The sequence below is a fragment of the Chelon labrosus genome (genome assembly GCF_963514085.1).
Source record: "Chelon labrosus genome assembly, chromosome: 6".
In the NCBI taxonomy this organism is placed as follows: domain Eukaryota; kingdom Metazoa; phylum Chordata; class Actinopteri; order Mugiliformes; family Mugilidae; genus Chelon; species Chelon labrosus.
Window position 1 is genome coordinate 9340011 of NC_140342.1, and position 26918 is coordinate 9366928.

General features: G+C 40.6%; 4 protein-coding genes across 6 annotated transcripts; 1 reads left to right on the plus strand and 3 right to left on the minus strand.

The window, feature by feature from the left end:
- Positions 1-32: 32 nt before the first annotated feature.
- Positions 33-8552, minus strand: agfg1b (ArfGAP with FG repeats 1b). The gene is made up of 12 exons (XM_084546518.1): positions 8248-8552; positions 5913-6006; positions 5523-5638; positions 4768-4906; positions 4480-4639; positions 4227-4334; positions 3667-3799; positions 3348-3427; positions 3148-3240; positions 2808-2966; positions 2159-2253; positions 33-1999 (listed from the first exon to the last, which is right to left on the minus strand). Exons 1-12 carry the CDS (start codon positions 8412-8414, stop codon positions 1940-1942), a joined length of 1404 nt encoding a protein of 467 aa, XP_084402644.1. The 5' UTR covers positions 8415-8552; the 3' UTR covers positions 33-1939.
- Positions 8553-9426: 874 nt separating this feature from the next.
- LOC311489445 (putative flap endonuclease 1 homolog) lies at positions 9427-13367 on the minus strand. Of its 2 annotated transcripts, XM_084546520.1 has the most exons (11): positions 13235-13367; positions 12355-12421; positions 12066-12168; positions 11802-11856; positions 11628-11689; positions 11397-11533; positions 10440-10500; positions 10162-10293; positions 9920-10065; positions 9700-9844; positions 9427-9564 (listed from the first exon to the last, which is right to left on the minus strand). In XM_084546520.1, exons 1-11 carry the CDS (start codon positions 13314-13316, stop codon positions 9508-9510), a joined length of 1047 nt encoding a protein of 348 aa, XP_084402646.1. In that variant the 5' UTR covers positions 13317-13367; the 3' UTR covers positions 9427-9507. The 2 variants fall into 2 exon arrangements, with proteins under 2 accessions (XP_084402646.1, XP_084402645.1); XM_084546519.1 differs by having other exon boundaries at positions 9920-10293.
- A 1698-nt stretch (positions 13368-15065) lies between these two features.
- Positions 15066-19655, minus strand: mffb (mitochondrial fission factor b; the record flags this gene model as incomplete). Of its 2 annotated transcripts, XM_084546522.1 has the most annotated exons (7): positions 19518-19655; positions 18636-18857; positions 18212-18390; positions 16404-16495; positions 16091-16261; positions 15654-15729; positions 15066-15197 (listed from the first exon to the last, which is right to left on the minus strand). In XM_084546522.1, exons 2-7 carry the CDS (start codon positions 18850-18852, stop codon positions 15066-15068), a joined length of 867 nt encoding a protein of 288 aa, XP_084402648.1. In that variant the 5' UTR covers positions 18853-18857; positions 19518-19655. The 2 variants fall into 2 exon arrangements, with proteins under 2 accessions (XP_084402648.1, XP_084402647.1); XM_084546521.1 differs by lacking the exon at positions 19518-19655 and having other exon boundaries at positions 18636-19002.
- Positions 19656-20438: 783 nt separating this feature from the next.
- stk25b (serine/threonine kinase 25b) lies at positions 20439-26707 on the plus strand. Its single transcript, XM_084546715.1, has 11 exons — positions 20439-21334; positions 22082-22312; positions 22446-22502; positions 22634-22742; positions 23601-23758; positions 23938-24123; positions 24525-24670; positions 24911-25016; positions 25355-25426; positions 26134-26270; positions 26362-26707. Exons 1-11 carry the CDS (start codon positions 21305-21307, stop codon positions 26399-26401), a joined length of 1272 nt encoding a protein of 423 aa, XP_084402841.1. The 5' UTR covers positions 20439-21304; the 3' UTR covers positions 26402-26707.
- Positions 26708-26918: the final 211 nt, after the last annotated feature.

The window sequence follows — 26918 nt, forward strand, 5'->3', positions numbered from 1 at the left end:
GTATGGCCCTAAAGTGCAGACTCTCGGCTTTCATTTAAGGGTGTTCACATCAAAATTGGTGGAAATGTGCAGGAATTACAGCTCTTTAACGTGAAGCCCCCTCTTTTTCAAAGGTACATCGGACACTTGGCTAAAAAGCTGGGAGTAACCTGATCTCAACCCAGTAAAGGCAGTAGGCAGTCACTTAAGCCTTTTTTCATTCAACTGTAATTGTACCATGAATGTTTTGGCAGCTAAAACAAAAATTTGAGAATAACATACACAATTAAAGTCTAATACAACAGCTTACATTCTTCCTTCCTTCAAGAGGAACATAGAGTATGGTTTCAGTGATTCAACCTTAAGTAAATTGGCCGTAGGTCTGCATTTGAGTGTGAACGGTTGTTTGTCTTTGTGTGTCAACCCAGTAATGGAGTGGCGAACCCTCCAGCGTGCAACCTCTCATCCAATGGCAGCTGAAAATAAATAAACTCATAATTGTAGTTAAAAATCTTTTAATTTATTTATACATATATTTATATATGTACACATTTACTTACCTAGTCTTGTCAAGACAAGAAACATATTGTCAAATTCATTGTTAGTCATAGGTGGCACAATTGAGACCCTTACTTTCCAGAGTCACAGGTAGATCCAGTAATGTAATAGTCCCTAAACTCGTGTTGTTTTATTTTAAAGCAAACAGTTTGATTTATTTCTCCTCATTCTGTTCTTCCCTTCAAAAGTGTTTCAATAACGAGGCCAAGAAAAGAACAGATATCAAGGGAGTGTAGTGATTACAGTACAACTAACAATCTATGCTTTAAATGCTATAGTTTTGTTATTTATTTTGCCTTGCCAGGTAAACCTGTCATTCCCTGTCAACCCGCAACCATGTACTTCACCTGATTTGAGTTAACCCAAATTGGGACACACCCACAACCCTGAAGCTTTCATTAACAGTCTTTCCTTTTGTTTTTACCAGACTTGTAAAACATAGTGAATATCTGAAATATGCTCATCTGACATCTTCATAAAGCAGAAGTGAGGTTATTAGAGCACACTAAACAAATTTACCAATGCTTTACAGATTGGGTGAAGTAACAGGACAAATAAATACTCATCTTAACTGCACTTTGTGTCTTTCCTCCATTTGTGCTCTAAGAGACATGCCAGTTCCTTTACCTGACGCTGGCTCCATATCTGAAGATCAGCACTTGTTTTCAAAACAGAGTTCAGCACATTTTTCCACGATTTCAGAGACATTGGCAGTTTTTAAACAGATGACCGATAGTCCAGGATAAATGGAGCGTCCCGTCCCCCTGCTTGGGATGTCACCCAGAATTAAAAAGATGTGGGTTTGGCTGCTTTGTTACAGGTTATATGCAACTTTTGTCTCTTCAGAGAGATCTACATGTTAATGAAGACAATTCCTTAGTGTCAGTAAAGGAGCAATAAGCCTAAAAACATAAAAAAAAAAAAAAAAAAATCCCTTTTAAAAATCACCTGCATCATCATGACTGCTTCAAATCACAGATCATGAATTTGGATGGAACCCTGTTAATAATCTTAAAATGTATACCCATATCTACGTAAATAGTTTGTAGTGGTTTTTCTATGACACAAGGTGTGTGTATACTCACCCTTGTTAATTCAGTCCTTATACATAACATGTACTTAAGTGTGATTACAAATGGTGATATGCACAGAGCTTACAGTTATAAACAAAAAATAAAAAGCATATGACATATTGTATATAGTCCAAACAGTACATTTTCTGCCATAACAGTCTCTTAGTCTTCAATATAGTCCTTTGTACTCCTTCATAATGTTGTAAACTTGTTTTAAGAAAAGAAAAAAAAGTCTTCTTTAGAAATGTACTGCCACTAATTGCGTGACTGAACGGTGCGCTGAATATGTGCTGCATGCTGTCCTCTGGTGGCCAGGAGCGAGAGCTGTGCTACAGGAAAGGGTTGGTGGATGAACCCCCTGAAGGGAAAGACCCGGCTGGTGCTCCTGCCTGAAATAACAGGGAATGTGAGTTAAGACTTAAGACACTAAAAAGAAACACCAATGCTGTGAGACATGTATCTCTTTCAATAAAATCTCTTTTTTTTACTTAACTGAGCCATTTAACAAATCTTTAAAATTGGAACAACAAAAGACAATACATGCTCACCATAAATGGGTTATTGGTCATGCCAGGACCCGCCATGGGCTGGCCAAAGGGCGTAATCGAGGGCTTGCTCTGACCATAGACTGGGAATGCAGGGCCTAGGGGTGACAGAGGGAAAGGGATTTACAAGACATTGAGTCTGATCTCCCCAGCAGTGACACCATGTCTAATACGTGTTTGTATTTCACTGAAACGTTTATATAAACATGTCATGAAGATGAAGTAATAAAGAATCAAAGACAAATAGTTATTTTAGGATGATTTAAACTATGAGAGTTGACCTTAAAACTTTCTAAGGCATTAAAACTGTTAAAAGGAGAAATAAAACAACAAGAGAGCCAAGCCCCAGCGTGTCAGATTGCATTCAGTTGTTAACAAAGCCATAGCAATGTCAGATTTGTCCTTGTGTTTCAGGACTAGAGAAGAACCCCAAAGCTTTGCACCCTAAATGCAACCTTTTATCACTGTGCAGTAGCTGCCACTGACCAGTCACACTTTAAGTTGAGGCAGTGAGGCTTCAACTCAAACCCCAATGTGGAGGACCATCATGTCAATAATAAATACAAACAATTCATGCCAGAAAAAAGGCAGCTGACAGGTACTGCACAGGTGCAACAGGGTAAGAGGACACAGGGATGTGGGAGCCACTAACCATTAGACTGAGGGTGATAGGCCCCAGGTTGAGAGTAAGGGATGGGGACCTGGCCAGGGAATTGCTGCTGGAAGTTTCCGCTGAAACTGGTCGGAAGGCAGTAGGAAGACGCATTCCCAAAGCCGGCGGGCATGCTCATAGAGCCAGTACCAAAGGAGGCTACGAGATACACATACAGCATGTGTGTACAGTGAGTGTACACACATACACACACACACACACACACAAGGAGGAGTAAATTCTAGATACTTTTACAAATCACAAAGCTACTAAGCAATGTAACTGGGTTACATCAAAGTAAAACACATGTATTATTAAGTAACTTCAAATTCAGACACACCTGCAGCTGGAGCTCTGCCATTGGTCTGGAAGGGGTTGGTGGCCATGTCTGGGCCAATGGCTGCAGCAACGAACGGATTTGTGGATGGGCCAGCTAGATGAAATACAGTCACAAAATTATTCATTAGAGTTACACGTAAAAAAGGAAGCATGTACTTCAATTTTGAACGCATCACTGTGTGTAGTAATCACTATGACCACCTCCAAAGCCAGGCTGCATGCTGGGTAACACAGGTGGATTCTGAGCTGGTGATGAACCAAGCACTGGTCCAAATAGGTTTCTGTAAAGAAAATGATGCAATAAAATGTTTTTTTTTCATAGCAGTTTCACAAATCCACTAGGACGTGACGGGGCTATATCACGTACTCATCAGCTACAACATATGAGGAACATTATTTAACTTAATGTAGTATTCATACAATTTTTTTTCCAGTATTTCCAGCTGTGCAGAGGGATCTGTGTAGGAAATGAACAGGTTCTGGTGAATATGTGTGTGTGTGTGTGTGTGTGTCTGCCTACCCCCCTGAGGGGACAGAGGAGCTGAGCTCGTTGTCCAGCTCAGCCAGAGCAGCATAGCGGTCCTCTGAGCAGCTCCCTGTCTGGGACTGGGCAGCTACGGCACTAGACATTGACGGAATTGGCACTCCTCCACCTTCCAACAAACATTAGAAAAAAAGCTACTCAAACATCAAGTGGTATACACGTATAAAGACACACCCTAATACTTAAAAGGTCTGAGGGGAAAAAAGGTCCACTGGATGTCTCCCTTTCGGAGCCCTTCTAACATGTCTTTGTCAAATGAATTGAAATTGGTAGGATGTTCTTGGGTATTCACAACGCTTCTATAGTTTTGAAAGTCCTCAGCATGCTCAGCATTAGTTTAAATCTTACAACTACCAAGTTTTCAACAGTTGCTTAGCAACAACAGTAGTGATGTGAACAGCAAATTCTTGGAGCATCCAGACAGAGAGGGCTTGCCCAGTGGACACAGTGGGTAAGAAATGAATAAAAGGTTACTGAGGTAAGGGTGAGTATGTGTGGGTATGATGGAGGAAAGACAACGGTGGAGCAGGTGGTACCTGATGAAAAGGACTTTGTGGGAGGTGACGTGCTCAGATGGGATGGAATTGTAGTGTTTCCAAATGCCTCAAAGTTGGCAAAGTTGGTATTTGAATTACCCTGAGGTGCTGCAGCCATACACAAGGAAAAATTAACAGTGACAATGAATGTGAAAACCAACAAAACAATGGCAGGGGATGTATGGGATAATGACCAGGCAAGGAGTATATTCTGTTATGATCTTAGTAAAATAATGGCACATTTGAACGGTACCTGACTGGCTTGGAAAATGTGCAAAGTTGGCAAAGTTGGTAGAGCTGGCAGTTTGAGTGGGTGGAGCAGCAAAGATGTCTCCTCCCAGGTCTGAGAGCAAGTCAAACTTCTTCTCCTGAGCAGCACTGTGATGAGCCTGGGCGCGACTTAACCCTGGAGACTGAGTGGTAGTAGTATAAAAATGTTTCTAAACTTTTCTCCAACTAAATTTCGAAAAAAACAAAGTCAAAGGTGACAATTATCAATTATCAACAATGCAGACTGAGGCTCAAGGTGAATTTCCGTTACCTGGCGCAGTGGGGTCTTGTTGAGCTGTAGGGTTTTGAGGGGTTGGACTTCTGGAGTGCTGCCAGTGCTGCTGGCTGAGGAGCCAGACACCGGGGCCTGGACGCTTGCTACTGCCCTTGCCTGGTCTGGAGGAACATACCTAGGCATTCAGGAAAGAGCACCAACACAAATGTTGACATATTAGAGAAAAATTAAATCATTGTGCCACAGATATCATTTTGAGGATGTCAACCGCAGAATTTTTCTTACTGGGTGCTATTAATCTTTAATCTCTAATTATTTTAAGAGAATATATCAGTCTGATTACACTGAATTGTCCTTTGTGCATAGGAGTGTTGGAGAGTTGTACTTTCTTTCCACAACCTCTGCAGCAAAAGCAGGAAAATGACACGTGGACATGAAAAGTTCTAGACAAAGAAGAGTGTGCTATGGAACTGAAACATATGGTTAACCAAATCCATGACTGGAGAATGGTTTTGGCAAAGGTAACACTTGACTCTCTGCATGCCTCCTCTTTGCACCCAGCTGATACTACACATAAAACACACCAGCACTGCAGTCTTAGAGTCTTAGACTACTTCTTAGCAGTAGAGTTTTTTTTCTACCTACCAACATTATTTAATAACAAGTAAACACATTATTTCAAGTTGCAAGTTAAAACTGACATTAAAGTGTAACAATACGATATTTTTTTTACATCAGATTTTACTTTTTTTAAATATGTCAAACAAATATAAAGAACAAGTTTATGTTACCATCTTTTCTTTTCATATTTCTCCTGAAGGAACTCTTTTACTTTCTGCGGTTCTCTGAAATCTGGAACAACTGATGTCCTGTCGTCATAGAGGCCCAACCAGATGTGTTTACAGACCTACAGGGGGCACAGGAATGAGGGGAGTGGGAGGTAAGGAGAGAATTGAGGTGGGGGTGGTGGCACAGACGGGAGAGAGATGAGAGAAAGTAAAGGGAAGGGGGGAAGGGATGACGGGAAGTGGGAGAAAGGAATGCCAATAAGTTGACTGAGCAGGGTTAAAAAAAATACCAAGATGGGTCGACTAAATCAAACTATAGACATGCCTATGAAAATAAACTACAAAAATGTGAAGCATGGTGCTGAGCCCTTTGTTGGAAAGTGTGCACGATACCTCATTGCTGTGTTTCTGTAGGAACTCAATTTCCTGCTGTGTGAATGTGGTCATAGAGATGGACTTCACTCTGTGTGGGGGATTCAGTCCTCGCCTGTGGGTGGAGAAGGTATATGTTAGCTAAAGAACAACAGAAGCAGGATGCAACCCAACACTGTTCATGTTACATGAAACAAGCAAACAAACAAAAAAAACTCAGATCCCCTGTTGTATTTAGTTTTCAGAGGGAATGCATCCAGTAGTAGGTCATGTTGGAAATATGGGAAACATGTTTGAGACGCGTCAATATGAACATCTGACAGATATTTCTACAGTGCAGACCAAACCATCGAAGAGAAGCTAATCAAGAATGTTTGAAGAATAAAAACTTTGTAGCTTTTGGTACAAGTCACAGGGACTAAACACGTATAGTTTCAGTGTTAAAACAAACCCTCCACCAACTGAATTAACGTAATTACACATATGAAACAGAGCAACTGTGTAAAGATAATTGTGTATTAATACTACCAATAGTATTGTGACTACCTTAAATTATGCTTTAAGTGTTAAAGCCCAATGTTTAAAATGTCGCAATGACCCTGAAATCACTGTTGTGTAATCAAGTTATTACAAGTAATAACTTAAACGTTCTTCTTCCTTCTTCAGTTTCAGTTTATACCAACTGAAACTGAAGAAGCCCTTTGGATGAGACGTGAGGTAAAATCCTGTTATCTGTCTTTAAATACTCCGATATATCATGACCTTAATGGCTGAGGATCGTCACAGACTCGAAAGTAGAAGAAGCACCTGATAATAATAGCAAGAAACAAATCTGTGACTGGAAGTGAATTATTTATTGATTGTACACTATACAACAAAATCAAATAGACAACTCCAACATGTGAAAAAAGAGGCATTGGAAGATTAATCGTAAAAAAGTAATAACTAACTTAACTTGTAAAACTGTCTAACTCTGGAAGTGGGTCCAAAAGGGACACCAACAAGATTAGGCATCAGTAGGCCTAAGGCACGCTTTATGGCACGCAGGCAAGGGCAGAACTAATGCTGACAAAAAACATGCCATAAAAGATGTAGCGTAACATGAATTGAGCTCAACACAGAGGCACTTTAAATGAAAAGCGGAGGCAATTTGTAACATAAGTGGCCGGAAAACTGTAAAAAGCTAATGCTGGAGCCCAGATCACTGTTCACTCCACAAGTAGTGGAAGTATTTTAAAATCGCTGTTCACTGCAGCTTGACAGAGCCGTAACACTTATGCAAAGAATGAGGAAAAATAATGGCTTCCAGATGTCCACAGCGGATACAGACGCATCCACACGGATTAACAGACTTCAAGAATACTCATGTAATCGTTTGATTGTATTTGAAAATTGCCATTTTTTCAGCTGACCGATGGTCATTTCAATCCAAAGGGATTTAATGTGGGACTGTATTAAAAAGTTTGTGCTATTTCCCCAGGTTTACTTTTCTGAACACTGTCTTGCTGTCTTTTAGTAATGAGTGCAGACAGAGGTGTGCATGTTTAAATAATGACTCATGGTTTCTGGTCACATCAAAGGCATTATATCAGTGGCATAGTTAAACTACTGATCACACTGTATTGATATTAAAACAGCGTAGCTACATACACATTACGAGCTTACAAGTAGTGTACACTGGATGAAGACTTGCAACACAATCCCTTAAGTAAATCACGAAGTGACAGCAGGACTGGCAGAGATGTTTGCCTGATAGCATATTGCGTAGATCAGGTTCATTGTCTCAGCCCTGGCTATGATTTCACAATGATTTGAGTTTTTGTGGAAGAACATCGCACAGCAGACATGAACAGACAATGGCCCAGTTTGTCTTTCAACTTCTCCCCAAGTTGACAGACCCACCCAACTGCTGCTTATCTATAGGTGTGTATATTTGTGTGACCTGTTTTGTCGGAGGTCCTGCTAAAGTTCAACTAGAGGAGGTTTCCCTGTGATGTGTGCTCAAATATTTGACATCAAGAACCCAACGTCAGTCGTGCTGCTAACCTTGACCAGACAGGCAACAAGCCACTTAGACCATCCCTCACTCATACACAACACCACATCTTATCACACTGAGGCAGCGCTGTCAACAAACATATCCGCAGACACTGCCCGGCCCAACCCAGCGGCCTCGGACTGAACCGAGGGGAGCGTCAACGTTACCTGTCCCGACTTCAACACTAGCTAACGAGCTAGCGGTACCGCCAAGTCAGTGCTGGACCGCACAGACCCAGGACCGACAGCGGCGCTCTGTCGGTGCCCGGTGGACTCTGTAAACGATGAAAACAACACTCCCACCCGAAAGGAAACTCACAAGATCCCGGAGCAGGTGGTACAGACGAAGGAACCGACTGTCATGTTGACATAGGTCGGGCCGCGTTGGTCGCAGTCGAAGCATTTCCTATTCGCGGGCAGGCTAGTCATTTCTCGGAGCATCTTCAGATGAGTCTCCTCCTGCTTTCTCTTCGCACTCGTCGCCATGGCCGAAAATGACGACGGGTTTCACCGGGGAGAAAAAGTTCGGTCAGGGGACCCTGGGCAGGACGAGTGTCTTCAGGACAGACTTGCCGCGTATGACGGCGGTAGCCAGGGAGACACCTTGCTGGAGAGACTGGGTGACTGACAAAACTTCTTCTACACGGAAAAAAAAGAGGAAAACCACCGGCTACTCCAACACCAGCGCCACCTGTCGGTTTGGAGGTACTCCTCATATTCTGATTGACATAAACAATGCTATTTGGAAAATAGTACTATCTGCCTGTAGTTACAATAACACCACACAAGCGGACAAACTCAAATATTATTTTTATTTAAAAAGGCAAACTGCATGATTATATAAAAAAATACAAAACAAGGCTACAACGTGTATACCATCATTCATTTATTTTTATTTTTCAAAATAATATTTTCTTCCTGTGGATTTAAACATCTCACTCTCTCTTTTACACATTATACCACTTTTGTGCACGTTTTAAAATTCAAGTCTCTGCCTTGGCACCCTCTACACAACAGGTGCTCACTGAATATCTAGTGATGAGACTAGACTAGTCCCCTGTCTCCAGTTTTGGCTTGCGGAAAGGACACACTGGTCCCTTTCATTGCTTTCCACCTCCTGCTCTGCCTTTCTTGGTGGCTTTGCAGGAAACTGCTGGATGTGCCGAAGAACTGCTCAGTGAACTCCATTGTTGTGAACCCTGATGTTCAGACAAGACCTGATCATTATATTGTCAGACTGGGTAGCGCTCCTGTGCAGAGAATGACTGTCTTGCCTGTTTTGGCTTCTTCAGAATTTGGTTGCAACTTAAAGGTGCTCTGTTACTGCAAAACCATTATCCAACATGTTAAGCAGCTGCCTCTAAAACTCTGAAAGATATTTCTAAATTCTTAAAATCACAAAAGTCAAATAAAAGTCAGTGCAATACCATAAAGTCAAAAGATCGTCAGAGGAATGCATCATAATAGTTTTGTAAAAACAAAAGTGACTGGGAACAGAGTTTATGCTGAATATTTTGACATAAACACAGATTAAAATTAGACATGTTATCAGTAAAAAAAAAAAAAAACTGTGGCAGGCTTATTTTGACTTCGGCCTCTTTTGGTTGCTGCTTACAGTATCTGTAACTTCCACAGGCTAGAGGAAAAAGAAAAAGAAAGAATGTTAAGACAATCACCGTAGAAGATTTGGAACTACTGAATACATTTACTAAGCTTTTAAAATACACAAATTCATAATTATTTTTGTGTATGATTTTCTTGCTGTATTCACCTTTTCTCTCTTTCTGGTAACTCTGAAGAAGTCCTTCATGAGAGTCTGTTTGTGACCTCCAGCTGCCTTCTCCTTTTCTCTCTCCTCTCGCTTATTTCGCCGCATCTCACGGAACTTTTCCATCCGATTATGGATCCTCTCCTCCCTGAAAACGCACCAACACAAATGGTTATCATTTTAAAAATGTTTAAAGATATTCACTGGTATCATGAGCTCATACTTGACACGTGTGGCACGACGAAGGAATTCCACCAAGGCTTTCTCATCTGGCTCAGTCCAGACCAGTTCTGGAGCTGGAGTTTGTTTCGCATCCAAAAATATATTTCTCGCTTCCTTGTACTTCCAGGATTGTGGTACAGGATGGGTCTGAAGGGATGTACTCATTGTATTAGATTTTACAATTTTTATTGTAATACAGGAAAAAGACAGAACAACAAGGAGAAAACAGTGTCTCTCTAATACCTTTCGGTTGACATGTAAAACCACATTTTCAATAGTCTGGTGCTTCTGGATCAGTTTCAGAGCTCTCTTTGGACCCAAACCAGGTATCTTGTCGCAGTAGTCGCATCCCAGCAAAATACACAGGTCAACAAACTGGCAGAACATTTCAAAATAAAAGAGTAAGTACACAATTTGTATTTACATAGGGTGATTACAAATCTATTTATACTAACATGTACTGTATGTGATATATAAATCCTATTCCATGAGAGACATCTTAAAGAGTGTTTCAGTCTTACCTCCTTATGATTAATTTTGAGTTTCTCCAACAGCGTGGGTAATGAATATTCAGTAATTTCACTGTGAAAAAAATAGCATGGAATCAACATTAGATAAATATGGAAATCTCCCAAATCCGTTCTTCAAACATAGCGATGCAAAAGACTGCTGTAAATGAGAGATCCATCAACCAGCCGATCTATCAACCATACTCTGACCAGTCTATTTATTATCCACTATGTATCCGGTGGTTATAACTGGGAAGACAGAGTGGAGCCCATCTTCAAATCGAACTGCCGTTATAGAAGATCATAAGCATAAACTATCAGCTGATGGACTTACGGATGTATGTCTCTTATGTTTGATTGACATGTCACAGTTGCTACCAAGGAGATAAAACAAGGAGGACAGTCCTTCTCCTTCTTTTGAGAATTACTGAGGTTTAAGATATTTCTGTGACAAGCCATCTGCTGACTGTACACACCTTTTATTATGTAGTCTCATCTCTACAGGAGGGCAATTTAAGATTACCATTGTCAACAAAGCTAATATACTGACATCATCCTTTACGTGTAACTTTGTGTGCTGTATAAATGACACAAGTGTGTGTTTAACTGTCCACGGAACTGTTGTTCTCAAAGTGGTCTACATTGTACTCAATGTCAAAACCCAAGCCATATGCATGTAAATAATGACATTTTTTTAACTGCATTACCATGCAACGACACTTAACCAACCATAACTCAAATATATCTTAGCACACTGGTCACAATGATAAACCTATATAAAGCATGTCTGTTGCTGGATTTTTGTTGTACACTAACAGGGAAAACCAGTGCTACTGGGAAGAAAAGCAGCCAACCTTAATGTCTGTGGAAACTTACAAAGCATTATCGTAGCGTATGCTAGTAAATTAATTGAAATGCAAGAAACCCCAGTTCAGTCCTCTGAGCAACACTGAGTTGCACAGTTCCTACCTGTCCTTCTTGGCATTCAGCTGGCGTATAAGAGTACTGGCTCCAAACGGGAGTGTATCCATGTCCTCTGATGCCACAGCGTCCACAGTCCCTTCTCTCGACAGCTGGGCACACAGTGCTTCAGCGTCCCCTGGAGCCTGCCAGATTAAAATTATGTGCATTAGTTGAGGAAGGAAAAAAGACTGTGGGGGATAAATTAATTTATATTAATTCGATGTTTAAAAGTTGTACCTGGATGACAGGCACACCCATGTACTTCAGGAGCTGATGACAATCTCTGGTCTGAGATGATGCTGGAGGGAGCACAGGAGACTTGGTTAAGAACATCTAGGTAGTAATCCTAGTGAATCTCTAAGTAACACAGTACATTGTATAATTAATAAACCTTTCTCTGTGTAGATGTACCTGTGCCTGTCCGGTTAGGGGACTTCCAACCAATTGCTTCAGCTCGCTTTTCAAGCTGCAGGAAAAACAAGATTCCATCAGCCAAAGTGACAGTCACCTGTATCAGTTATCTGACATCTCTATTATATGCTCCATCAACGACAAATCTTGATAGACTGCTTCCACAGCTATTAATAGCTCACTATGATCAATGACTGTCTTACACATACAACGAGGAAATGTTTAGTTGAGTCAGAAGCAAAAGGGACACAACATGGATCTTACAACAGCTGTCTTTTCCCTAGGAGGTGTTCCGTCAAATACAAAGACCGGCTTTATGTCGTGTTCCAGGAAGGTGAGTGTGCGAAAGAAGAGACCTGTTAAGGGGCTAGAGAGAAGAAATAAAGGACATTTTACACAAATACAGTGTCCACCAAATAGAAACCTCTGTTAATTGTTAAACCAATCTTGCTGAGACTGAGAATGGATGTGCCATTGTTACAGACATTTGTATTTTCTTGGAGAGTCACTTTGCTGGGATTTCTAGACTGTCAGGAGTCATCCAACAACTCACCTGAGCGAAGGTGTTACTGCACGGAACTGGTTCATAACAATTGAAGTATCCAGCGCAATTATTTTTCCTGTGGAATGTAAAAATACAACAGCAGCATTATGGATAGAAAAATTAACAACTTCACTTTGGTCATTAATGGCTCGTCTATCATTCACATTTACACAGAGGTTAGATATAACAGATCATTCAAGGTGCAGTACTTAGATAGAAAGCATTAAGTACAGTTTTCTCACTACTTCCAAAGAAACATGCTTATGTGCATCAGCCCATAAACTGTTACTGCACAAATGATGTTAAAGTATTATATTTAACTGGCAGTAGTTTACCACAGTGAGTATTCACCTCAAAACTCTTTAACAGTAGTGTTAACATCCAGATTTGGTCTGGATCTGTTAACAGATAGGTTAACATAGCTAAGTGTAATTCACTTTATTAAAGAAGCTCTAAATGTGAGGTAAACATTTCTTCACTGACTAGATTATTAATCCTCTATTTGGCAACAGAAAATGTGGATTCACTACTCAGGTAAAATAAGTAATATCAGTTATTCTTAAGCTAATTAGGTTTTGAATGCAAACCCTTTCACTTTATGGTGTGATATGTAAAGTTGCTGGTTAAAACGTTTTTAAGGAATAAAAATGCTGAATAGTTGCAGCAAATTACAACATGCCACAATATACTCAAGTATTACTGTAGTAGTAGTGAATTTATTGTTAAGAATGACTGGGGATGTTATGGGTTAGTAACAGCGTTGTTTTAACTACACATCAGCTGGGCTAGTAGTCAGCTGATGTGAATGCTAACGTTAGCGGCTAGCAGAAGACTTTTAAGATTTTTCTCTAAGACTGCGCTCTCAAAACCATTGAACATGACCAGGTACCTGTGTAGTCACTGATGTCCTTGTGAGAAATAGCATCGGGAGCATCTAAACGGATTAACTCAGCCAGTTTGGTGATCCCCATTGTGTTACCTGGAACACAAATTTTCTGTTTTACAAACACTTCCGGGTTGGAGACTCGGGGAAAAATGTCAGGAAAGTTTCCCCAAATAGTTCGACGAGGATCTTTTGGTTTGTTGACACCGTTTCCGGCTGAAACAGCTTAAATGAAATGCTAACTCTCTACAACGACTTCCATTTAAAGGTACTCCATTTCCTGGTGTTGTAGACCAGCTAAGGGAGCAGTAGGGGTCAGCAATGCACACATACACGGGTCAGGAAGAAACGAACATCCATCATTTATTACAGCAAAGATATTTACACACAATGAATGTACTCATATATTACAAAGACAGTCAAATATTTAACTTAAACCTCCAGCTTCAAGTGGTACAAGTTGCTACAGTGTTCAACAGAAAACACCCCAGTAATATGTGACAAATAAACTGCATGAAATACCTGCTTAACTCATTGTTCAAAAATAATGACAACAATATTTCATGTCTATGACACAGGTTCATACATAAAAGATTTATATCACACTATGATGTATAAAACTACATGCTTTTAATCTCGTAGGTAACAACAAGCTCCAAGAGTATGAGCAGCGTGAGAAAATATTATCACATCACTTTGTACCCTAGCCTTAGTATTTTTATTACCGTATCATCAATATCAGAAGAATACCGAGGCATGTGGCTGACAAAGAGGTAAAAAAAAAAAACAATGACATTAGAGACAAAACAACATTTTCAACAGGAGACTATTCAAGTACTTTACACCAATGTTTTGGGTAATGAAGAACTTAAAGGACATTCAGGGCAAATGTTATGGCATCTCTAGAGTTAGTCTTCTTGTTTTGACACTTTGAGAATGGTAGTTCAGGACCAAACCAGTGAAGTTCACTTCATACAGAACAGGTGAGGTCTGAGGTTTGGTCCTGTAACTTATAGTTCCAGCTCTGGAAGTGTTCCCAAAACATTTGTGGCTTAAGTAAATCCTTGTTCCCCCAAATGTTTTTTTGGGCAAAGCATTCCTCCATCTGTTAATGGTGCAAACTGCAATATTTTCCTAGTTCTTTGCATAAAGCAACCATAACATATTATTAAAGGTTGACCATTTTTCCTTATTGCTAGCACTGTTTGGCTACTTCAAACTATAGGAGATGTGCCATTTATAGTTTCCACTGAAACTTCAACATCTATTCAGAGATTATACTTGTTTAACAACCTCCTGTTTTGCAGTTAGTTTTAGCCTAATAAGGTAAGAGTCTGAAGCAACCTATCAAACCTCGGCTTCTCACATCAAAGTAGTTGCTAACTGCAGTTGCTAAGTGCTTTACAAAACTATCCAGCTGTAGTGTCATTGTGCTTTGCCTTGCTCGTCATTTTCCAGTTTAGACAGCAGTGAGACACAGAGAAAGATCTGTCTGCAACTTCATCTTAACTCCTGATTAAAGTGCTGTAACAGTAGTTCACCACAGTTACTTTACGGCCATGTCTGCAGTTGTGAATATAAGCCAGAATGATATTGACAAAACACACAAAACATTACTGATTATTATTTTCCTGCATCAGCACATTGCCAGGGCTAAGCCTGAATTTAGTAAAGCTCAATATAGAATTTGCTCTAAAATCCTGGATTGTGTTAGAGAGCTATTCCATTTGTTGCCTTTACACATTTGTATAGACTCGTGTAGTAATTCAACAAATACCACGTTAACAAGGAATTGCTTTGGCTTCCATTGTTTTGGGAGACTCAGTCCCGTCCTGTTTTAGCGACGGAGCCAGATCCAGGTGTTAATAAGCCAGAAAGCCACTGTGGCAGAATACAAGATCACCTCTCGCTTTGAGCGTTCTTTGTTTTCTTCTTCCAGCATCTGCAGACGCCGATTCAGCTTCACAATCTGAATGAACACACAAACATTTTTTTTTATCCAAACAACACTACTTGGGCCTGACTATGCATTTCTGAATCATATACAAACGATTGTAACAATCTGGTAACAAATTTATCTTTATCTGTCTGTAAATAAGATACAACATCCACAATAATAACACAGACATAGAAATGGTCATAAAATTTTTTTTTTAACAAACCACAAGAACAGCAGCAACAAAATTTTTGTTAGATTACAGATGTATCGCAAAATACCTACTGAAACTAAACACTGTCAGCTTTATTCAAAAGCAGCCTGTTATCAATACACTTTACTATACTCCAGCAGTTAACTTTAAATCTAAATATAAGAGCTTACTCACAACCAAATAAATACATTAGCACACCAGGACATTGTGTGGAGGTGTATATTAGTCCCTTATTGGTGACCCAGAATGGCGTTTAGCCATGTGAGACCTATTACCTGACGTCGCAGTGAGGAGGCGTCCACCAGGCCAGACTCATCAGGGTTTATATCCACGGCCAGGTCCAGGTGTGTCCTGTGGAGATCAACAATGCTGTAATTTTGAGTAAAGAGTAGTGACAAAACGGGTTCAGTCCAGGAACTGCAAAGATAGCTAAAAATACAACTAGTGTGAAAGGGAACTTTTCACAATGCATATTTCCCCCCAGGAAACTAACACGAAATCCGAGTTAAACGGGATTCCCGACAGATTCTTACAGCTCTATCTCAGTCCGGACAGTCTTGCTGCTCAAATCCAAATTCAAAGTGAAGTGACACATAACAATGACTTTGAATCCAAAAGTCCATAAGTGTTAAGCAAAATCTATGCTGCTACTAGCATAACAGACTGTGGACAGATGAATGTAGTGATCTCAGGAACAAAGAAAAGAAATCACCTGCGATGGCTGTCATCCAGGACTTCAAGGACCTGCTGGTACGCACGGCGTGTCGTTGACTGGATATAAGACAGGAAGCCAGCCGCTGTGAACAGGTTGATGTTGGCATCCTCGGGGGAACAGAGGGGAGGACACAAGCGGACTGGGAGGGCAGAAGGGGACGGGGTTACACTGGCAGAGAGGTAAGTGGGGAGAAATAGTAGAGAAAGCAGATATATTTAAATCAAGCAAGAGTGAAATAAGAATTTAGAATGGAAAGGCAGCTGCAGTGAAGCAGTGTCGTGACAGGGGTCTTAAATTACTGCGTCCTTACCTCATATCCCCTCTGCTCATCTGACTGCTGTGACGGACTGACATGTTCTCACTTGCACTGCGCTCCCTTCGAGACCGAGCATGGAAGTTGGTCTGTTATCAATACAAAGATTTCAAATAGTGTCAGACTCACATTACAGGTTGCAACAAATGAATATTAGAATATTATATTTTATAGGATACAATCATATGTAGTACTGCATTACTGACTGGAAGAAGACGGCAATGATTTTTGTCACAATTGACTGCCGATTGGCAGGTTGTCTCGGCGTGTAAAACTCTGACTTTATCAAGAGCTTATATTTTTCGCTTTTTCTTTTCCAATATACTTTAGAATCAAGGGGGAGCGGTGGCACAAGCATGAGAATCTCGCTCATTAGGAAGCTGTACTGCAAACATCACTCTTTAAAAGCTGCTGAAAATAACTAATGACATTGGATTCTTCCGTTATCAGCACTGAAAACAAGTTCTCTATTTATCTCCCTGTTTTTTCTTTATTTCTCTTCATGCCACTGTTTGGCTCTATAACTTCCTGCCCTGCTTATGCTGAATACCTTTCCTCCTCAGACATAACAAGAGGTTGCATTTCTTTGTTTCTTGGACTTGTATCTTGCTAATAATAATGGATCATATTTAGAGGTGTTATCATACGCCTGCTTGACCAACAGCATTGAACCAGAGAGACAGGCAACAGTGTGATGTCCTTTTGTATAATTCTAAAATGCGTAGCAACTACAGATGTGTACTTTTTTGGGAGAAACAACCAGATTTACCTTCACAGCTTGAGGGGAAAGTCTGCAGTGAGAAAGGTACTTTAAGCTCATTTAATTGAAAATGAACTATTCATCACACACTCAGTAGAGCAGCTTCAACAACAAAAGATGAAGTCTGATTGTAAGGCATGAATGAGCAAGCGAGTAACCCTATCTCCTCTTAAACTGCAATCCAAGACTTCTACTGCAGGTAATTGTGTACAGATGGTACAGACTGAAACTAATGGAATGTTTAGCATCGAGGGCAAGAAGTGGAATTACATTATTACAGCTAAATACCACTTCCTATTAATTTCTTTTTTAAGGACTCAACTGTAACTGTCTTCATCTGATCAGAATGATACCTCAATGTTATTGCAAAGTCATACATACTGTATTTATTTTTATTATTTTCATAATTGCGCTAATATTCCCCACTATTAATCCAAATATAACAAAATCATGTAAACAGAATTTTCTGTCTGAATATTCAAAAAAAGGATTTTTTATAACCCTGAAGACATGTGGGATATATGAGCCTTATCTGGGTATGTATTCAGCTCACTGTGTCTTAGTTGAGGTTCTTACTGCAGGTTGCAACACGCGCGTTGAGCATAAATCAACCAGCTAACAGTTTGCAAGACTGGGGCAAATATGCCCAAAAGAAAGACTCACATTGCTGGTGTGAAAGAGAAAAATACCTTCTTTTAAATATTACAAAAGTCTTGGATATTAATGGTTTTTTATTTTATTAAAGGGGGGGGTCTGTGTTTGCTTGGTCAAACAAGTCCAGCACCGGTGGAAACATCGTGCTGCATGTAGATGTTCACTGACCCTTTAAATAGCTTAGTTGGAATATTTTTACATATTTTTATTTAACATTTTTGTTTGTGCCTGTAAACATAACCATTGTGCTGCAGCCCATACCTTTGCATCATTCTGAGCACAGTATTGTACAACTGTGCACCACTGTATAAGGTTAGTGTTCAAGGAAAGTGTAATGTTAAATAATGATAAATAAAAAAGGACGCTGAATAGAAACCTTCATTTCACTTACTATGTGGGTGGGATTGCTCTGTGAGTTGGCCGTTGGGTCCGTTTCAAGGGAGTCCAGTGGCTGCTCTGTAAGGGTGAGGACTCGTGGCGGGGCCTTCATGTTCAGGAGGTCAACAGAGGGGACGGACTGAATGAGATCCAAGTCTTTTGGACGAGTAAATTGAGGGTCCCCATCATCGCCTGTAGACAAATTCATCAAAAAGAGGATCGCAAGTTGCAAGGATCACAATAATTTTATATGGGCAGCGTGTTGACTTCAGTGCAAAAAAAAAAACAACAACAAAAAAACTGTTTTAGCTTTATATGGCTTTGGTTTGAGCTAAATGTTCTGGGGTTTGACTTCTGTCCAGCAAAAGGTTAATAGCAGGGCATTCAAACTATTTGTTTGTCATACACTAGGGTAATGGTTTTGGAGTTGTCCTTACCTGCAACGACAATCCTTTCAGGAACCTGCATCAGCGTCGTGTGAGGGGGCAAGGGCTGCTGAAGTGGCATGGAGCCTGTCTGGCTCTCCGGGGCCACTTTGAGGGTCTCAGGGATTCGCATGCGCTGGCTGATGCCCTCTGTATACTCCAACTCATAATGGATGCGGTTCATCTCGGCCACTCCTGCAGACTGGGTGGTGTAGTTTGGCCCACTCATCCAGCCTGTAGGTGCATCAAAAGTAAAGTAAACACATGCAAGTGTACTCAACAGAAGTAAAACTGCAGCTGGAGACATGTAAACCGCACTCCAGTGTTTGATGGTACTCTCTCGGATAAATGAGAGTCAGATACTAAACTCATTAAAGCTCATATCTTATCTGAATGTTGTTATCTCCTTCGTGTGTATGTCAGTTGACTGCCTGCCAGAGTTTGTGATTAAAAAAAAAAAGAAAGACAATTTAAAATGCCACACCTGGGGATTCTTGGCCTCGTTAATTAGGTCAGTGGAAAACGGTACTACCCAAAACCTGATCTGCAGTCCGTGTGTAAAAGGGCATGTCCCGTAGAGGAACCAAGCTCATGGGGTGTAACAGCCGAGGCTAATAAATAATGTATGAGAAATAACATTTCACGTTGTGTTGCATTGAATTACATAACATTGACCTCGAGTGTAGCTGTGGCTGAGACGAGGCTTCAGTGTCATTGAATGAAAATCCATGTAAGACGCCATGTCCATGTTAGCTAGTGTGTAGCTAATAGTAAGCTATGTCTCACAAGCATTAGCTGATGTTATCTTTATGTCAGCTCGTTAGCTAAACGGTACGTTGACTGTATGCCTTCACACACTGGCTCCACACAGCTTTAGCTACAGTCACTACTCACCGTTAAGGTTTGACAACGGGACTTTAAAATGTCATGAGTCAAAACGCTGTTCGTCCTGTGATATAAACAGCATCAACCGGGGAACGGACAACGAGGAAAACCGATCGAGTCGACGCTTCAAGCCACAGTCAGTGTGTGTGTGTGTGTTCGTGTGTGGAGCTGCCAATAGCTGCCTCGTCTGACCGCGGGAGTGGAGCTTATGAAGCACATCGTCAATCCCCGCGAGCCGCAATAGCAGGTGTCTCCTTGGTTAGAAAACGAGCGCACCCAATCGCGACGCTCAATTTAGCCGTTTCCCTTTATGTAAGGCGGTAAGATGTTAAGTACAGGGATGGGAGCCTTGATGTTAAAGAAATAAAATGATTTGGTACTGATAAATGAAAACTACACCAACACACACTTGCACATTTTGAAATGCAGTGCCATGGCAAACAACTTATCTCATATCATATTCTTTAGTGAACCCATTATAAAGTCATACATCCAAGTTATCTGTTGCTTGGTTCAGATAAGCTCATCTCATTGCAGGCTAACACCTCAGTGGTTTCAGACTCCCAGTCTGGAGATATTGCAGACTAACATAAGTGTGATAACAAGTAATCACATTTTCCATGATAGCTTATCACGTTTTAACGTTATAACGTGATACTGATCCGTTTATGTTTGTTTTTCTGGAGTGGCATCAATGCGCTTCAGTAGAAAGTAAATCAAGTAATACACTCAGTTTTGTCAGTCTTATGTCTTATGTCAGTACAGAAACAGGCCATTTGTATCTATTAGACTGATATCGTGATGATGAAGTTTTGTCCTGCACTTTGGGTAGTTACCTGTGACAATAAGTTTTAAGTTTGTAAGTTTCAGCTGTTAATTTGCTGTGTGTTTGTTGAATACTATTAAAGCTTAGTTAAGAAAGCAGGGTTTGTATATAGCTCACGTGAAAGAATAAGGCACATGCATACACGCGGACTGCAGTGTACTGTATATTATGCACGTGTTTAAATTATTATATTAAAATATTATAGCTATAATTGTGAAACAAGACATACAGAGCATACTAACAATGTGTTGCATAAATCATTTAAATCTTCATCTTGTCTGCACAATGTGTTTAGGAAACGATCCATGTTTACAGTGTTGACTGAAAATATAGAGAGGCTAAGTATAGATGTATACTTTACACTACACAAAAAATGATTAAGGATTAATTAACATGTTCTAAAGTTTGTTTCAGTTCACACTGAGGTCAATTAATCGTTACTTTGGTCAGATATGATCATAACTCAATCTGCTTTAGAGAGAAATCTATGTTGTCGTGTACCTCAATCTAAAAGTCTCAGCGACAGAGTTTAGAAATACAACTCCCACAATTCCAACGGCTTCGAAAACAGTGCGCATGCGTTGTGGGTCTGGGCCATTATTTTGTCCTCCTCAAGCTTCAAATGAACAACAGGCTAAGCGCTCCTTGAAATGAATTAAATATTAATTCGCGGAAAGAGCATTTTTTTTCTCTTCTGTCCATCACCGCCGACACACATGGAGTCTCTCGGTCAATAGCTCGTTGTCTCGCCGGGCTGTTCAGTCCTCCGTTGGACTTGGAGGCCGAAAACAGTGCGCGGAGTGACAGCCCCGTTAAAGCCAGCAGCAGATTGGGTGTTTATCTAGTTGGCTAGCCACCTAGCTAGCTTCCTAGACAGCTAGGAGGGGAGGCAAAACCACGAAAGGACTATTTCATAACCCTGGAAAGAAGGAGCTGTGACTGTCCCAGCCCCGTCAAACACACCGTGGGGATGGCACACCTTCGAGACATGCAAAACCAGGTATAGAAATCATCTTTTCACTAACTGTCACCTCCCTTCTTCATTTCTAAGACAAGCCGAGTGCCCATGACTGTCTGTCAGGCTTTCTATGGACTAGTAGGGAGGTCTAAGTCGCCAATGCAGGTGATACAACGTACTATATACATTAAATAAATTAGGTTATGATTTATGTTTTTGCTGCTGATAGCAAAGGGTTGGCTCTTGAAAAGCAATCAATTATATATTTAATTTCATTATGGAATGTTAAAATTATATTTTTAAAATTCTCTATTGTGTAAGAAGTAGACAAATGTAGTGGATACTGAAATGTTTTTAAGTTTGATGTCTTTTTCCACTTGCTCATTCTACTGAAATCACTCATTTCCTGCTCTTATTGACTGATAACACAGAGTGTTATGCCTCTTGATTTACATATTTGCACAAAGGTTGATCTAGAGTCTAGACAATTAAATGGGCTGTGACTGAATAGATGAGTTTAGACATGGATTAGAAAGGTTAATGATCCATCGTGGCTTTGTATTTGAGCAGTGCATTATGATAGCTATGTGGAGGCTGTGCAACAGGTAAATGTAACTCGTACTGTCGGGTCTAATTAACCGTCATTAATTGGCATTCAAACGTGAAACCTCTCATTTGCATTCAGCTTGTAGTTTCTCTTCTGTTTTCATGCCTGACATGAAACCATATGCGGTGCCATTACGACTTACACTCGGTTGTTGAATTCTGTCTTTGCTGTCGCTGGTCCAGAATACCCGGTTGGACCCTGAGGAGTACTTCACCAAGCAGGAGCGGATCGGAAAGGGTTCCTTCGGTGAAGTCTACAAAGGCATCAACAACCGAACCAAGGAGGTGGTGGCGATTAAAATTATAGACCTGGAGGAGGCCGAGGATGAGATAGAAGACATTCAACAGGAGATCACGGTGCTGAGCCAGTGTGACAGTCCTTTTGTCACCAAGTATTATGGATCATACCTGAAGGTGAGGTAACGGCAGTAAGACAGATTATTTCTACTTCTCACCATGCAGATGCTTAGAGGCACAAACACGGGCAGTGGAGAAGCGGTGCCTTTCTGATTATAAACGTTTTTCATCAAGTGTTTCTTCCTCTTAGGGGACCAAGCTGTGGATTATCATGGAGTATTTAGGTGGAGGATCTGCTCTGGATCTGGTAGGAACATTTCTATTTTTATACAGCCCTCAAAATTTCAGACACATTTTGGCACCTTTCATACTCGAGAAGCTTGACCTATATCTCTCCCAATTTTCTCTCATGTATTTGTCATTCTTTCATCCTGTCAGCTCCGTCCGGGGCCTCTTGAAGAGACTTACATTGCTACTATACTGAGAGAAATACTAAAGGGGCTGGAATATTTGCACTCTGAAAGGAAGATTCACAGAGATATTAAAGGTAAGAAGTGGTATTTCATGCTTTGAAGACCACACGGAAAGCACTGCAAATGGACCGCACAGACCGTGCAAGTCTTAAGTCTTATGATATCAATCATTTTACAGTGTTATCCCGCTACAAACTTAGATATAATGCTTAAAAATCCAAGCTAATTAGTGGGGTATTGAGTAGAGAGACTAAATGCTGCAGTTCAGAGCAACTGTGTAAAAGAATAAATGTGGTATGCTGCGTTACAAGATACACATCCAGCCTTAACCAGATGCTGAGCAGAATAAGTCCACACACTGAAATATGGTCACAAGCTGTATACATTTATTAACACAACCTGTGAAATCAAAATCTCACAACATATTGCAGGTGTTAAATTTATACACATTTGCATATTCCTACGCGTGGAGCTTGTTTTTTCCCCCTCCTGTGTAGGTGATGTTGTTTTCGTCGTCCTCGTAGAGGAAAGAATTTATCACTTGGTAGCCAATCACAAAATTGACAGCAGATTTATTTTCCATAAAGTTTCTGTCCTTATATTTAAACTGTTCCTGCTAAAAGCACCCACCTTCTTCTGATGTCTGAAGCTGTGTGCTGCAGTGAAACTGGAGAATGGACCCTGATGTGTCCATTGTCCATCTGTCTCTCCATCTGTCATGCGTAATCGGCTGAATGCTGCTCATTATGTTTTGACAAAATTTAAAAGTATGAACAACAGCACTTCTCGTAATTATTTCCGAATAGGTGTAGTCATCACACCTGCTGGCTACATGTTTATTGACACCGTATTTTTAGCCTGACAACAGAAGCAAGCCCAGATCACCTTTGCTTGTAGTTTGACTGCCTTTCTTTTCTGTGTCTTTGTCCTAGCTGCCAATGTGCTCTTATCAGAGCAGGGTGACGTGAAGCTGGCAGATTTTGGAGTGGCGGGGCAGCTGACCGATACTCAGATCAAGAGGAATACGTTTGTCGGCACGCCTTTCTGGATGGCTCCAGAGGTCATCAAACAGTCAGCCTATGACTTCAAGGTGAGGCTGCTCTGTGTTTAGTTTTTGTTTGTGCTTTTTATTCATCACTTTTTAGGTAAAGAGGTGTTCACTTGGAGTGCATAAAATGTAACGGTTTGGGAACAAAATATTAACTCCTCTTATAGTTTCAGTGTCTGTATGAGAAGTGACCTTTACTGACACATTTCTCTCCCACTCAGGCTGATATCTGGTCCCTGGGAATTACTGCCATTGAGTTGGCCAAAGGGGAACCCCCCAACTCCGATCTACACCCCATGAGGGTCCTCTTCCTCATCCCTAAAAACACTCCACCCACACTTGAAGGCCCTTACAGCAAACCTTTTAAAGAGTTTGTGGAAGCTTGTCTAAATAAAGACCCTCGTTTTGTAAGTAACGCATCCACCTGTAAGCGTTAGTGGGACCCAAGCAAAATAGGGATTAGACAGGCATATCTGGGCTGAATAAGATCAGAAACTATTTCCAAATTGGCACGGCTCTTCTGATTTAAGTAAAATATGGGTCATTGATCCTTTCAAATATGTTGTGATTAGCATGTCCAGTCTTTAATAGGAATTACAGTTTGTTCTGTGCTTTCTCAAATAGTCCAACATGATCCAAATCACATTCTTGATACACACCAATAAAGTAATCCTAGTAATATTATATGAATGTTTATACTAAACAGCAAGACTCTAATATGTGTTATTTGTTGTTCTTCCAAATCCAAAATTATAATATTCTCCCTGAATGTTTTTTTGCTGCTCTTGTTTATTCCCTCTCTGCACAGAGGCCAACCGCCAAAGAGCTTCTGAAGCACAAGTTCATAACACGTTACACCAAGAAGACAGCCTATCTGACAGAGCTAATTGACCGTTACCGCCGCTGGAAATCTGAGGGGCACGGAGAGGAATCCAGCTCAGACGACTCAGATATGTTAGTGTCAAGGCTATATTATTCATGGCATTCAATCCAGCTGTCTGATTTACTGACAGACATTCAGTAGAAGCATCTATCAATATGATTTGATAAGAACATTTTGGTAATTTTTTTATGATTTCCAAATATCAAGAAAATTTTATAATAATGTTCGTGTTTTGTGAGTATTTTTTTTTTATTTTCTTTTATTTTTTTGTATCTCCTTCTCTTATTTCTCTCTCATTGTCCCTCCTTCAGGGATCCTGATAATGATGTGGAACAGTGTCCCATGTGGACTTTCCCCACGGTCAGACCCAGCTCTATGAACAAGTTACAGAAGGGCTACACACACACAGATTCAGAGGTAAGACACATGCCGCACATACACAGCGACTACGTTGACTTGCACAAAATATTATAGTTTCTGACAATATTCCTAGTAATAAGCAGTTTAAATAGCAAAATTATTATAATATTCTGGTTTACATGCAACAAAATGTTTTGCGCCACTACTTCTGGTTTCTATTTTGGGCTTGTGTCTCTACTCCAGCCTTGCAAACTGTTGTGCAAAACACATAGTTGACCATAGCCATGCAAGAAGCAGCGTATTCCACACACCTTTATCTGAAAATGCTAGATTCAGAGGAAGACGTGTAGAGGTTCTGAGTATTATTATTCTTAACACCCTTTTCCTCTTTGCAGTCAGGAGATTCTGTGAAAAGGCAACCCAAGTCTCAATGCTTGTCCGCTTTGGTAACACCCATCTTCAGAGAGGTAGGTCAAACTGATAGGGGATCATATCATTTAGAATTGTGTTTTTTATTGTACATCCAATCCAGTAAAAGAGGATTGATTCACAGCGTGGCAGAACAAGTCTAGTCAAACTGGGATAAAATATGTGCTGCTAGCCACACAGGCTAAAAACATAGTTTGTAAACGGTCTATTGAATTAGGCCAAGATGAGATTTTAAGGAGCAGACTTCAATCTAGAGTGTCTTAAGTAACTTATTCAAACACAGGCTGAGCATGTTCATGTAACACTGGCCACGTGCGAGAAAGAAAAACTTAATAATTTTTTGGACCTGGAAAAGAAAAACTGAATCGGCACAAAAAGGGAAGACTTATTGTGACTTCCAAGACAACATGAAAATGGAAAAGTTTGTAATTCACGTCTTTGCTGCATAAATCATATGATCTGCTCTGCATTTGCTTGAAAACTGTTTTGGAAACTGATCGCAAGTTTATTGAGAATGTTGCTTTGTTACTGGTTCAAATCCTGTCTTCATTAAAACTTATACCTGAATCTGTGTCTTACCTCTTGCCAGCAAGATGACGTAATGGTGAATCCAGAAGGAATAAAACTTTCCAGCTCTCTTTTTTTGTGTGTTGTTGTACACTGTTAAACTTTGATCTAAGTCACAAAGTAGTCGACGCCTCTTACTGTACATCATAAAAGAGCTCGGATTTTTCTTTACCACCAGTTGAAGGAGAAACGGCGGGCAAGTGGAGGCGGAGTAGGAGCCATTGAGGAGCTGGAGAACGCCTTCAACCTGGCAGAAGAGTCTTGTCCGGGCATCTCAGACCGCCTCGTCACACACGTGATGGAGAGAGTGTGCAGGTGAGACACCATCCCGTCTGCTGCAGCGTTTGTTCCTCAGCAGGAAACATTGCTTTCATCCTAACCTGCTGCTTCATGTCCTTCTTTTCAGGTTTTCTTTAAATGGTAACACCACCCCATCTTCACGGTGAAACCCCAGGCTGGATGTAACTTAACCTTGCCCCCCCTTCTCCCCCTTTTTTTCCCCTGTCTCCCACTCCCACCCAGCTTCTCAGATAAAGGACCACAGATAAATCCCCCAACTCCAACCCCTCGTACCTTTGCGCCCTTCCCCGTTCCTGTCCCTGAAGAGATCTTTTAATTAGTTATAATTAAATATTTTTACAGTGTTTCTTTAAGAGCGGAGAGTATTTAAGACAAAAAAGCCATGACATTTAGAGCGTTGTGTATACCTGTTAGAGTGAGAACAACTATAATTAAAGTCTATGGAAAATGTCCCATTGTCTTCAGTGTCTTTTATTTTCTATTATGCATCCATTAGGGTCCATAATAATAGGGTTGCAGGGGGGCTGGAGCCTATCCAGGGTCACTGGCCGAGAGCCAGGGTACACCCTGAACAGGTCACCAGTCTAACAGAGACAACCACTGACACTCACATGCACACTTCTGACCAATTTATATTCACCAGATAAGTGAACATGCATGTCT

Bases quoted from the DNA above. Each gene is read 5' to 3' on its own strand.
- LOC311489445 (XM_084546519.1), bottom strand. From the start codon at position 13,316: ATGGGGATCACCAAACTGGCTGAGTTAATCCGTTTAGATGCTCCCGAT. The intron at 12,422-13,234 runs GTACCTGGTCAT...TACATTCCACAG, and splicing joins GGACATCAGTGACTACACAG to GAAAAATAATTGCGCTGGAT. The intron at 9,845-9,919 runs GTATGAGCTCAT...GTGCGTTTTCAG, and splicing joins CGTCGTGCCACACGTGTCAA to GGAGGAGAGGATCCATAATC.
- stk25b (XM_084546715.1), top strand. From the start codon at position 21,305: ATGGCACACCTTCGAGACATGCAAAACCAG. The intron at 23,759-23,937 runs GTGAGGCTGCTC...TCTCCCACTCAG, and splicing joins AGTCAGCCTATGACTTCAAG to GCTGATATCTGGTCCCTGGG. The intron at 24,124-24,524 runs GTAAGTAACGCA...CTCTCTGCACAG, and splicing joins TAAATAAAGACCCTCGTTTT to AGGCCAACCGCCAAAGAGCT.
- agfg1b (XM_084546518.1), bottom strand. From the start codon at position 8,414: ATGGCGACGAGTGCGAAGAGAAAGCAGGAGGAGACTCATCTGAAGATG. The intron at 3,428-3,666 runs GTAGGCAGACAC...TTTTCTTTACAG, and splicing joins TCCTCTGTCCCCTCAGGGGG to AAACCTATTTGGACCAGTGC. The intron at 2,254-2,807 runs GTTAGTGGCTCC...TGTCACCCCTAG, and splicing joins CTATCACCCTCAGTCTAATG to GCCCTGCATTCCCAGTCTAT.